This window comes from Microcaecilia unicolor, chromosome 9 (assembly GCF_901765095.1).
Source record: "Microcaecilia unicolor chromosome 9, aMicUni1.1, whole genome shotgun sequence".
NCBI lineage: Eukaryota > Metazoa > Chordata > Amphibia > Gymnophiona > Siphonopidae > Microcaecilia > Microcaecilia unicolor.
The window spans coordinates 79937722-79951775 of record NC_044039.1 but is presented as its reverse complement, the minus strand read 5'-3'; the positions used below and the strand labels follow the sequence as shown (position 1 = coordinate 79951775).

At 43.2% G+C, this 14054-nt stretch overlaps 1 protein-coding gene across 1 annotated transcript in view; it reads right to left on the bottom strand.

Moving 5' to 3' along the window:
- Positions 1 to 14054, bottom strand: part of EFCAB6 (EF-hand calcium binding domain 6) — a 1149121-nt gene that overhangs the window by 749204 nt on the left and 385863 nt on the right. Inside the window, exon 10 of the mRNA XM_030215418.1 lies at positions 1550 to 1660. Within this exon, the coding sequence (XP_030071278.1) occupies positions 1550 to 1660 (111 nt within the window). The remainder of the gene's footprint in view (positions 1 to 1549; positions 1661 to 14054) is intronic.

The following is a 14054-nucleotide window of genomic DNA, read 5'->3' as shown; positions in this document are numbered from 1 at the left end:
GGCCGACGAATAGGCACCTCCTGAATAGAGGGAGAGCAATCCTCTTGGCGCCGACGCTTCTCGGGTGCCGAATCCCTCAACGCCCTGGAGCTCCCAGCACCGTGTGTCGAAGGAGAATGATGACGGTGCTTCTTCGCCTTCACTCGACGACCGTCATCAAGACTCCTCGGTACCGATGAGGAAGACATGGAATCCTCACGTCTCCTCGGAGCCGGGTCCGATGAGGGTCAGTCCCGGGGGGCCTGCATGAGGCCTCGAGACAGGTGGAAACCCACTTGATGCCTCACTGCTCCCAGCACGAGTTGGTCGTTCCGCAGCTATTACCTTCGCTCCCGACGTCGATGCGTCTATCGATGTCGATGCTGCCGACCTTGGTACTGATGTCGATATTGGCGTCGAAGGACCGGACTGAGCCCCAAAAAGCTTCTCTTGTTGGGCTTCTCGAAGACACAGACTGCAAGTGGCTGGGCTATGGTCGAGCCTAAGGCACTGGATACACCAAGCGTGGGTATCAGTATCCGAGATGGTCCGGTTGCACCGAGTACAACGTTTGAAACCGCTGGGTGTCTTTGATGACATGGAAGAAAAAACGACTTTGGCGAAATCAAAAGACACGATTGTGCCTTTGAAAAAAAGAAAGGCACAAAAGAAAAAGAGGTAAGACCCAACCGAGCGGCCTAAAACACAGCCGCTTCGAAAAAGAAACTAAGAAAAAATACAGGAAGGTAAAAGGTTTTTTTTGTTTTTGTTTTTTTTTTTTAAAGAAATGACGCAAATCGTCGACTCTTCCTGGGCCAAAAAACAAAGAGACGAACCGAAGTACGCTTTCTCTCCACCGCGGACAAGAAAAAACTGAGTGGGAATGCTCACGCGATGGGCGGGAAGTTTCCACGCATGCGTGGTGTGTGCAGTTCGCGCGCCAGAAGGCTGTGGCAAAACGTTTTTATTTTTGCTCTGTTTCCTGGGCCGCCATGGACGCCGACCCACATGTGAGAACAAGCAGCCTGCTTGTCCTCAGAGAATGAACTTTACAGCTAAAATATTCTGCAATGCACTTCACAGACCCATAGTCATACCTATAGAAAAATACTTTGGTGCCAATATATGAGAAAAATATTAGCAGTTATACAGTAGTGATACTCTCTCAAATCCTTTTTTGTGGTATACACGTATCAGAAACTGAAAGATGCCACTTATTCCTAGAAGAATTACTCTTTTTAGAAGATTTCGGAATGTTTCTTTACTAATTACAATGAAGCATGATACATTAGAAAGATTTAAAATGATGTGACAACCTTTTGTTACTTGGGCTACAAATGCCATAGTACAGGTGGTAGTTAATAGGTTAGACACCTAGATGTCTGGGAGCTGCTAAGTTTAGATGGGGAGTGGGGAAGGGATCTTTGTTCAAACAATGATTTTTATGGCTGAGAATTGTTACTCTGGTTTTGTAATGAAAATGTCACATAAAGATAAAATAATAAAGAAAAACAATTAACATACAATCCTGAGTCACTTTTAGATGAAAATGAAAATAAATTCTACATACCTGTGGTTTGATTTTATGGAGACTGTTTGATCATTTTCTAATAACCCAGGATTCTGACATCTCTTTAAAAATTGTTCCCAAGCAATTTTACTGGTGCTTTTAAATCCAAGTCTACGACATAAACAAATATTTTAAACTGATGAGGATACTATTTCTATGACTTAATAAAAACAAATGATAGAATCAATCAGAACTTTGTTTCAGTTCAAAAATGCTCTTGTGAATCTAGAACAGCAATAGTCACATTATAATAGGAGACAACAGAACTCAGTAGAAACATACAGAGAGATTTTCCTCTTCATTGTTCATTCGATACATCCCTGTTAGATTTCTGAATCCCATAGTCACTAAACTACATCCAAAACAGAAGTAAGACTATTTATTTATTTATTTATTGCATTTGTATCCCACATTTTCCCACCTTTTTGCGGGTTCAGTGTGGCTTACAATAAGAAATGAATGATGGAAGTACAATTTGTTACAGATTGGTTATGGATTACATTGTGCAGAATTATGCGAGACAATCGAAGTGTCGTTAAGGAGTGCAACAATGGAACACAAACATTGAACATTGGAAGGAGACAATGGGAGCTTGAAGGGCAATATTAAGGCATAAAGACATATAGTATACATATTTCTATGAGTAAAGGTAGGAGTGATGTGGGATTACGGGGGATGAGAGTTCAGAAGTGGATTACGGGGGATGAGAGGTCAGAAGTGGATTTATAGTGCATTACTAAACAGTAAGTGTGGATTTTATGTGTGTTGGCTCTTTCCGTAAATTTTTTTCAAAAAGATGGGTCTTCAATGATCAGCAGAAGGAAGCTTGCTCGTGGATTGTTCTTAAGTTGCGCGGCAGTGTATTCCAAAACTGCGTGCTCATGTGAGAAAAGGTTGACGCGTGTAGCGTCTTGTATTTCAAGCCCTTGCAATTGGGGAAGTGGAGGTTGAGGAAGGTTCGGGATGATCTTTTGGCGTTTCTGGGTGGTAAGTCTATTAGCTCAGACATGTAGGCTGGGGCTTCGCCGTGGATGATTTTGTGAACTAATGTGCATACTTTAAAAGTGACGCGTTCCTTGAGTGGAAGCCAGTGCAGTTTCTCTCATAATGGTTTTGCATTTTCATATTTTGGCTTTCCAAAGATGTGTCTGGCTGCCGTATTTTGGGCTGTTTGAAGTTTCCTCAGTGTATGCTCTTTGCAACCTGTGTATAGTGAGTTGCAGTAGTCCAGGTAGCTGAGTACGAGGGATTGCACTAGGCTGCGAAAGACGGATCTTGGGAAGAATGGTCTTATCCTTTTCAATCCTTCCAATCCATCTTTACAAGGGGCATGCAATAGGTCAGGTGAAATAAATCAAAGCTGCTTACCTGTAAAAGATGTTCTCCAAGGACAGCAACATTAATTGCACAGGATGGTACCAGGATGGAACAGCTCTCCAAAAGCTCCTATTTTAAAATGCTGAGTATACACATCCCATGCGCAGCAGTCACTGTAGATTTCTCAGTTAGTTTTAAAACTTATCATCAACTCTCGAGGAAGTGGATGGGATTGTAGGTCTGATTACCATAATTTTACACATATAGGACCAAATACTAAATAAAATGCCAGAAAAAATGAACACTAAGCGCTATTCTATAAATTGTGCTCCGAGTTGGGCGCTGTTTAAAGAATAGTGCTTCAAATAAGTCAGTGTCCCAATCAGAGGGCAGGATGCTTTCAGGGATGGTATGTGGTCATTTGCAACAAAAGTTAGCATTGTGAACAACAGACTGTGAGGCTTACAAATGGCAGTGGCTAAAGTAAACTGTGTTATCAAAGCAGGCTGTGGCATTAAGACAGGGGTGAAGCTGCAGTATAATCAAATAGGGGCTCATCCCTTTGCCGAAGAGTCCTGCGTATCCATTACAGTGTAGCCCTCTTGTTGAAGATGATCTTTTAAGTCCTTCAGTTCATCGAAGCTTTTGTGATGTTATTTAAAGTGATGCGGATCCTGGCTGGGTAGAAAAGGCCATATTGGGCCTTTAGCTTTTTCAGATCCAGTCGCATAGCCAAGAATTGCTTATGCTTGTAGGTAGTTGATTTGGCAAAGTCTGACAAATTAAAATCTTACGTCCTTGCCACTGTAAGGATTTTTGGATTTCGCTGCCTTCCAGAGCAGGACAAATCTTCATTGATACTGTTGCTGAGATTGCTACCTTTTGCATCAGCCACAAGACCAATCATGTCTTGCCAAGAGTTTTGGTGACCCCTGAGGCAGGAGGTTATATCTGCCAAAACACGACCCGTGTTGGGTCAAGTGTGTCTGGTGCCTTCAATAAAGTATTTCAAGCAACATTCCCTGCACTGGTTGGTTTTTGTGTTAATCTCTACTTCACCTTGGTTTGACTGGCTTTCCCATAGAGGTCCTTTCTCTGTTTACTGCTTTGTCATTAAGAATCTGTAAGGCATGGGAATATCTCATTAGTTCCCTATCCGTTTCCGCATACAATTCAAACTCCTCTTAATGACTTACAAGTGCATAGATTCTGAAGCATCTCAGTGTCTGTCCAATCTTATCTCTCCCTTCACTCCTCCCCAGGAATGTTTTTGATCATGTAAATCTCTTTTATAAGTACATTAGTAATGCCATACTGGGAAAAGACCAAAGGTCCATTGAGCCCAGCACCCTGTCCGTGACAGCGGCCAATTCACGTCAAGGACACCTGGCAAGCTACCCAAACGTACAAACATTTTACACAAGTTATTCCCTAAATTGTGGATTTTTTCCCAAGTCCATTTAGTAGCGGTCTATGGACTTGTCCTTTAGGAAACCGTCCAACCCCCTTTTAAACTCTGCCAAGCTAACCGCCTTCACTACATTCTCCGGCAACGAATTCCAGAGATTAATTACGCGTTGGGTGAAGAAATATTTTCTCCTATTTGTTTTAAATATACTACACTGTAGTTTCATCGCATGCCCCCTAGTCCTAGTATTTTTGGAAAGCGTGAACAGATGCTTCACATCCACCTGTTCCACTCCATTCATTATTTTATATACCTCTATCATGTCTCCCTTCAGCCGTCTCTTCTCCAAGCTGAAAAGCCCTAGCCTCCTTAGTCTTTCCTCATAGGGAAGTCGTCCCATCCCCACTATCATTTTTGTTGCCCTTCGCTGCACCTTTTCCAGTTCTACTATATCTTTCTTGAGATGCGGCGACCAGAATTGAACATAATACTCAAGGTGCGGTCGCACCATGGAGCGATACAACGGCATTATAACATCTGTACCTTTCTCATCCACTGCCAACTCCAAACTCCATTCCTTTTATATTGCTTTACCATATACCTGGAATGGACTTCCTGAGTTGATACGTTAAGCTCTGTTTCTTGCTGTATTGAAATCTAGGCTAAAAGCCCACCTTTTTGAGGCTGCTTTTAACTCCTAACACCTATTCACTTGTTCAGTCTTTGTGTCCATTTTAATCATTCCCACCATACCTAGTTCACTAATCTCTTATTTGTCCTGCTTGTCTGTCTTGATTAGATTGTAAGCTCTGTCGAGTAGGGACTGCCTCATTTGCGTTTAAGCATTGCATGTTGTAAACATTTCAGAACCATTGATTGGGGAAATATGGACTATCAAATAAGGGCAGAGGAAAAACGATGGGCCCTTTCTATCTCCAAAGGCTGGTTCAGCTGTACAGGAGATTTGGAAGAAATTTTGTACAGAGGACAATCAGATCTCTCACGTCATACTCTTTGGGTAAAACAAGAATCTTCTCTTGGCTCTTTTGAGAGCAGATTTGACCACCATAAAATGGTGTGGAAGCTACAGTCTCTCATATCCAGGAGTCTTCTGGAATTTGTACATAGTGTCTGCCTTCTTTCGTTCAACCTACACAGACATTGGGATCTCCCAATTCTTAATATGTGCATTCTTAAGGATGGACTGCAAAAAGTACAAATGAGATTGAAGTGGATAGAGCACCGTTCACGGAAGAGAGTGTGTATGAACAGCTTGAAAAGCTAAAGGTGGATAAAGCCATGGGACCGGATGGGATCCACCCCAGGATATAGAGGGAGCTCAGAGAGGTTCTGGTGGGTCCTCTTAAAGATTTGTTTAACATATCCTTGCAGACGGGAGAGGTTCCGAGGGATTGGAGAACGGCGGAGGTGGTCCCTCTTCACAAGAGTGGTGATAGGGAAGAAGCTGGAAATCACAGGCTGGTAAGCCTCATTTCGGTTATTGGAAAAGTAATGGAAGCGATGCTGAAGGAAAGGATAGTGAATTTCCTGGAAGCCAATAAGTTGCAAGATCCGAGACAACATGGTTTTACCAAAGGGAAATCGTGCCAAACGAATCTCATTGAGTTCTTTGATTGGGTGACAGGAGAATTGAATCAGGGACGAGCTATGGACGTAATCTACTTAGATTTCAGCAAAGCTTTTGACACGGTTCCCCACAGGAGGCTCTTAAATAAACTGGATGGGCTGAAGATAGGACCCGAAGTGGTGAACTGGATTAGGAACTGGTTCACGGACAGAAGCCAGAGGGTGGTGGTGAATGGAATTCGCTCGGAAGAGGGAAAGGTGAGTAGTGGTGTGCCTCAGGGATCGGTGCTGGGACCGATTCTGTTCAATATATTTGTGAGTGACATTGCCGAAGGGTTAGAAGGTAAAGTTTGCCTATTTGCGGATGATACTAAGATCTGTAACAGAGTGGACACCCGGGAGGGAGTAGAAAACATGAAAAAGGATCTGAGGAAGCTAGTAGAATGGTCTAAGGTTTGGCAATTAAAATTCAATGCGAAGAAATGCAAAGTGATGCACTTAGGGAATTGAAATCCTCGGGAGATGTATGTGTTAGGCGGGGAGAATCTGATAGGTACGGACAGGGAGAGGGATCTTGGGGTGATAGTATCTGAGGATCTGAAGGCGACGAAACAGTGAGACAAGGCGGTGGCCGTAGCTAGAAGGTTGTCAGGCTGTATAGAGAGAGGTGTGACCAGCAAAAGAAAGGAGGTGTTGATGCCCCTGTATAAGTCGTTGGTGAGGCCCCATCTAGAGTATTGTGTTCAGTTTTGGAGGCTGTACCTTGCGAAGGATGTAAAAAGAATTGAAGCGGTGCAAAGAAAAGCTACGAGAATGGTAAGGGATTTGCGTTACAAGACGTATGAAGAGAGACTTGGTGACCTGAACATGTATACTCTGGAAGAAAGGAGAAACAGGGGTGATATGATACAGACGTTCAAATATTTGAAAAGTATTAATCCGCAAACGAACCTTTTCCGGAGGTGCGAAGGCGGTAGAACGAGAGGACATGAAATGAGATTGAAGGGGGGCAGACTCAAGAAAAATGTCAGGAAGTATTTTTTCACGTAGAGAGTAGTGGATGCTTGGAATGCCCTCCCGCGGAAGGTGGTGGAAATTAAAACGGTAACAGAATTCAAACACGCGTGGGATAAACATAAAGGAATCCTGTTCAGAAGGAATGGATCCTAAGGAGCTTAGCCGAGATTGGGTGGCAGAGCCGGTGGTTGGGAGGCGCGGATAGTGCTGGGCAGACTTATACGGTCTGTGCCCTGAAGAGGACAGGTACAAATTAAAGTAGGGTATACACAAAAAGTAGCACATATGAGTTTATCTTGTTGGGCACACTGGATGGACCATGCCGGTCTTTTTCTGCGGTCATTTTACTACTATGTTACTATGTTGTGAATGGGCACTGTCACAGCTTACTTAGGAAGAGAGTCATAATCAAGGCCATCTAACCTCTCAGCCCTGGGTTTGTCCACAGCCTCCACTTAAACAAAATGGGCTCCATTTCCTTAAAAAAAAAAATAACTAATGGAGAGCCCCTCTGGGGGAAACTTTCTCCTTTCATTAGCTAGGAAGGAGTCTGAAGGTAGGTTAAGGGATCTTTCCTCCAAGATGTCCTCTGGCTCAACCTCAGATCCTTGGGAGTGGTCCAACTCCGACTCAGTAAAATATTCCTCGTGGGAAGTCCGAGTCTGCGCCTGACTCACCCACTGGACGCATGGCCAGGCTAAGCAAGAGCCTCAAGATGTAGGTCCTCTTCTGGACTCCATGGTTGCTTCCTCCCCAATGGGCTGGAAAGGAACACCACATCGGCTGGTGCCGGCCCTGATGCCTGTAGAGGCAGTGGCATCAACAAATGGCAGGACATGAGTCTCCAAGATGGGATGGAAAAGCACCATCGTCAATGCTGGCATGTTTGATGCCTTGGTGTCATGCCAATTTAGGATGCACCCCAGCACTTTCTGTAGCATGACCCGAAGTAACTCATCAAGGACAGGGATTGGTAGAGGCAGGACCGGTGCCAGTGTGGAGATAGCCTGTGATGATGTCAGAGCTGAACTGGAGATGGGGTCCTGGCTTCGCGGACACTGGTGCATCGGCATTGCTTCAACTGAGATGGAGCAGTCTTCCCATTGCCGACATTTTTTAGGTACTGGTGACACCAGTGTCCTGGAGCTCCTGGCACTATGCTTCAAAGAAGACTGATGCCAGTGCTTCTTTGCTTTTGCTTGATGTTCAGCATCAGGGTCCTTCTGTGCCAACAAGGATGAAGTGGAATCCTTGCAAGTCTTCAGTGTTGGGTTCAAGGATGCTCAGCCTGAATGGACACTATCAACCGCCCAATGTCGAGGCAGGAGAAAACCTCCTAGGTGTTGATGCATCTCCAGTGTCAAGTACATTTCCTGAAGCCATGGGGACTGATGCTTTCAATGCCAATGTTGATGGACCATATTCTGCTTGCCAAAATGTCTCTGATACAGGGCCTCTCAGCTTTTCAGTGTTCTCTTCCGCATTTGACAACAAAGAGAACAATTAAAGAACTTATGATTAGGCCCCAGACAGGTCAGTCACAGACACTGTCAACATAGCCTGTGCACTGCTTAAACCCACAAGAAGGTTTCTGGGACATCATCGGAAAAACAGCCACAATAAAATCAAATGGTTCAATTATAAATGGTTTAGGAAGGGGTTTTTTGTTTGTTTGGTTGGGGTTTTTTTTTTTTTTTTTAGAAAATCCCAGCTGGAAACACAGGTCTAAAGCAGTTGTGAGCTGCAGAAAAACAAAGAAACTGAAAAAAAGGCCAAAACAAACTAAAGAATATAACTGAAGAGGGAAAACACTAAGAAAAAAGGGATCCCACACTATCACAGTTGAAAAAAGAGAGGCAGGAAGGCAAGAAAATTCCCAGGGAAAAACAGTGCACAACAGCAACAGAAGACACATCTTCACTGCTCTGCAGAGAAAATGAAACTGCAGATTCTGCACAAGTCGGGCAGGTGGGAAGTGCCCATACATGCACAGTGGAGGCTTGCTAAAGGCTTCTAGAAACATTAGAAAGTTGGGCAGTATCTGTACTGGAACTCTGTGAATGACATCACTCACACGTAAGAAGAAGATGTCCTGCTCGTCCTCAAAGAATAGCATATACACAAGTAGATGTGCACTTATGCATATATACACCACTTGACCACTATTCTGTAAATATACAATTATATTGCATGGTATATTCATAACGGGACATACACATAATCATAGCATGGGTGGGACATAAGTAGTGTTCTCATGCACATAACTTACAGAAAGAGGCTCAATATCACTATGTAGGAGAGAGGAATTTGACAAAGAGGGCACCTGTCACGCCACTGGGGGTAATCCAGATTAGTGAGCCCTTGGGTTGCTGCCAGAGACCTGCAACAGCAGGAAAACCACCCAAACTGCGAGAACAGCCTTGGCTTAGCCGGACTGGAATTAAAAGCTGGAACGGACTTGGCTTGGCTGAACTGGAACTACAAGCTTGGCTTGGCTGGACTGGAAACAAAAGCTGGAACGGACTTTGCTGGACCGGACTGGAACCCAATGCTGGAACGGACTTGGCTTGGCTGAAATGGAACCAGATGCTGGAACAGATTTGGCTTGGCTGGACTGGATTCAGGACTTTCAAGCAAAGCAGACACAAGCAGGGTAGGGCAGAGGCAAAGGACAAGTAGAAAGGGAACTAAAGCTAAAGACAGTAAGGAACAGAAGCTAAAGGATACACAGGGCAGAAACAGCAGTAACGAACAGAAGCTAAAGACACACAGCAGTAAGGACCAGAAGCTAAAGACACACAGGGCAGATACAGCAACAGGGAACAGAAGCTAAAGACACACAGAGCAGATACAGCAGTAGGGAACAGAAGCTAAAGACACACAGCAGATACAGCAGTAGAGAACAGAAGCTAACGACACACAGGGCAGAAACAGCAGTAAGGAACAGAAGCTAAAGACACACAGGGCAGAAACAGCAGTAAGGAACAGAAGCTAAAGACACACTGGACAATGACTAGCAAAGCTAGAACTGCAACAAGCACTCACAGACGACAGCACATCTGAAGACCTCTGTTGCAAAGGCAAAGCCTGAAAGTTCCCAGATGCTTAATCAAGGCAATTACCAATGATGTCACAGGAGAGGCTTGGCAGCAGAAACCTCAGGGCAAGACTGGAGTGCTGGAACATCAGGACTGGAATGAAACCTGGAAGATGTCTGAGAAACAGGGAAAAAACAGTCCACAGCAACCACAGGCCCCGGTCACCCGGTGGCAAGGTGAGTGAAGGCATGGAAAACAGACCAGCTTTAAGGCACTAAGAGTGTGTGTTAATTTATTTATTTTTTATTTTGTTACATTTGTATCCCACATTTTCCCACCTATTTTGTAGGCTCAGTGTGGCTTACATAGTACCGGAGAGGCCTTTGCAGGCTCCGATGTGAACAAATGCAGGGTGATGTTGTGGTAAGATCAAGTTCATGTGGCACAGCCACATTAGGGAATTGGAGAACGGAAGAGTTGTGTTATGTCCATTATGTGCTTTAGTTTGGTTGATTAAGCATTTAATTTGGATCGGTAGGGTATGCCTTTTTAAACAGGTTGGTTTTTAGTGATTTCCAGAAGTTTAGGTGGTCGTACGTCGGTACGTCGTTTTCAAGGCTTTTGGTAATGCGTTCCACAGTTGTGTGCTTATGTAGGAAAAACTAGATGCGTAAGTTGTTTTGTATTTAAGTCCTTTGTAGCTTGGGTAGTGCAGATTTAGATAAGATCATGTTGATTCGGATGTATTTCTAATTGGTAAGTCGATCAAGTCTGACATGTAACTCGGGGCTTCTCCATAGATGATTTTAGGGAGAGAGGACAGAGCAGAGCACCATTTTTGGACTTTTTTCTGAAATTCAGGTCTGAGGCAATATTGTGGCCTTACCAGACCCAGCTTGCCAGGTAGTACGTTCCTAATAATAGCTGTTCATTTTCAGTGAACCAGGGTGCAGATTTTGAAGGCGATGTGTTCTTTGATTGGGAGCCAGTGTAGTTTTTTGCGGAGGGGTTTTGCGCTTTCAAATAGCGTTTTAACAAATATAAGCCTAGCTGCCGTGTTTTCAGTGGTCTGAAATTTCTTTAAGGTTTGTTCTTTACATCCCGCATAAATTCCATTGCAGTAATCTAAGTAGATTAGTACCATTGATTGTATCAGGTTGCGAAATGTTTCCCTTGGGAATAATTGTTTCACGCTTTTGAGTTTCCACATTAAGTGGAACATTTTCTTTGTTGTGGATGCCACTTGGCTCCCTAGTGTTACGTTATGGTCCATTGCAACACCGAGGATTTTCAAGCTGTCTGAGATAGGAAGGGTATGATCTGGGGTGTTGATATTTGTGGGGATGTCCGCGCTGTGTTGGGATGAGAGGATGAGACCATGAGTTTTTTCTTTATTGAGTTTTAGTTGAAATGCATTTGCCCATGAATCCATGATGCTCAGGCCGAGCTTGATTTCGTTGGTGATTTCTGTCAGTTTGGTTTTGTAAGGAATGTATATTGTGACATCGTCTGCATATATGAAAGGCTTAATTAAGGCCATGGTTGAATAAGGACTTGGCAAGTGGGGTCATCATTAAGTTGAATAGGATAGGTGATAGCGGTGATCCTTGTGGTACTCCACAGTCTGCTTTCCACAGTGATGATATGTTTGAATTTGATTTTACTTGATATGTTCTTGTAGTTAGGAAGTCGTTGATGCAGTTAAGTATGTTTCCACCAATCCCGAACTTATCTAGTAATCTTATTAATATATTATGGTTTACCATGTCAAATGCACTAGACATGTCGAATTGGAGGAGAAGGATGTTTTTGCCTTTTGCTATTTCCTGCTTGAATTTGGCTAGAAGAGTGAATAATACTGTTTCCGTGCTATGGAGAGGACGAAAGCCTGACTGTGATTCTGTAAGTTGTTTGGTTATCATGCTTTCCATCAGTTTGACCACCAACGGGATAGATACTACTGGACGGTAGTTAGTGATGTCGTTTGTTTTTTGCTTGGTATCTTTTGGTATTGGGGTGAGTAGGATATTGCCATTTTCCTTAGGGAAGAGGCCTTGCTGAAGCATGTAATTTAGGTGGGATGTGAGGTCTGCTATGAAGCGGTCAGAGGCGGATTTCATTAGGTAGTTGGGATAGGTATCTAGTTTACAGTGAGTGTTGGAAAACCTACTAATCGCCTGGGTAACTGTTTCAACGGTAAGGAGAGCGAAGTTTAACCAGGTCCGATCTGCCGGGTATTTTCCAATGGTTGGGTCCAATTCATTAAGTAAGTTTTCAATGCCGGTGTTGTTCTGAGGTAGCATGTTGCATAGGTTTACAATTTTTTCATTGAAGTACTTTGCAAGTTTATCTGCAGATGGGATGTCTGTATTTGTGGTAGTGACGAAGTTGGTGTCTAGGAGTTTGTTCACGAGTTGGTATAATTTCTTCATGTCTTTGTAATCTGTCCCTATTTTGGTTTTATAGTATGATCTTTTGGCCTCTCTTATTGCGTATTTGTATTTTCTTTGTATTTGTTTCCACGTGTTGAGTGTATGTTCATCTTTTGTTTTATTCCATACTCGTTTGAGTTTCCTGGTTTGTGTTCTTAACTTTTTCAGTTCATCGTTGAACCATGGTGTCGTTATGCTTGCGTGGGGTTCTTGTTCATAAGGGCGCAATTTCATCAAGTATGCTTTTGCGTATTTTGTCCCATTCTATGAGGTAGTATATGGAGTCTGTTTGTGCTTCCCATTCGTTATTGTATATTAGTTGCCAGAATATTTTCGTGTCTACTTGACCTCTTGTGCTGTAGGATGTGTGTTCTAGTATTCGTTGTATACCCTTCTTCGTTATGCTCATATTAGCCCTCTCCTCAAGTCACTTCACTGGCTTCCTATCCGTTTCCGCATACAGTTCAAACTCCTCTTACTGACCTATAAGTGCATTCACTCTGCAGCTCCTCAGTATCTCTCCACTCTTATCTCTCCCTACATTCCTCCCCGGGAACTCCGTTCACTGGGTCAATCTCTCTTATCTGCACCCTTCTCCTCCACTGCTAACTCCAGACTCCGTTCCTTTTATCTTGCTGCACCATATGCCTGGAATAGACTTCCTGAGCCGGTACGTCAAGCTCTATCTCTGACCGTCTTCAAATCTAAGCTAAAAGCCCACCTTTTTGATGCTTTTAACTCCTAACCCTTGTTCACTTGTTCAGAACCCTTATTTTATCATCCTCATTTTAATATTCCCTTATCTCTTGTTTGTCCTGTTTGTCTGTCCAAATTAGATTGTAAGCTATGTCGAGCAGGGACTGTCTCTTCATGTTCAAGTGTATGGGGCTGCGTACGTCTAGTAGCGCTATAGAAATGATAAATAGTAGTAGTAGTTCCACCAATGTAGGGATACGTTTAGTTTGTAGTGGTCGGTCCAGGGTGACTCTGTCCATTTCGTAATGGTTAGGTTCTGGTCTGTTGAGAGTTTGTGTGAGATGAGATCAAGTGTGTGCCCTCTGACGTGGGTTGCTTGCATTTGTGGCCATTTGAGATTGCATAAACAGAGAAATTCCTTACATTCTCGTACGTTGATAGAGTTTGGGTCTTCTAAGTGAAGGTTGGTATCTCCTAGTACTAGTGTATTTGAGTTGCCTACACATGTGTTTGAAATGAAGTCCATGAAGTTGGTCTGGCCTTCGTTCCAATTACTGACTGGAATACTGGCATATATGCATGTTTGTGTGCATATACATGCATATATGCCAATATACTGGCTTATAAAATGGCTCCTAAATATGATGTAGCATTTAGTTTGAAGATGGACATACACATGGGCAGAGTTTGGGAAGAATCAAAGAGTAGGGTGGGTTGGCTCTTCCAAAGAACACAAGGGAGATGCCAGAGTACTTGTAAGTAAGAATTTATTGAAAGTGCACCAAAAGACTTAACATAGTGGCCGTGTCTTAGTGCAAAGGTGCCTGCTTCAGGAGTCTAAAATAGATACATGTAAATAAAACAATACATCGGTAAATATAAAATAACAACAATACAGAATAAAATGTGGTAACATAATATATGAATGAAAATAAACATGAACAGTCTGAATACATGGTAACTAGGAAAGAACATTCATAGGCAATAGTAAATAATCAAAAGCTGTAAGT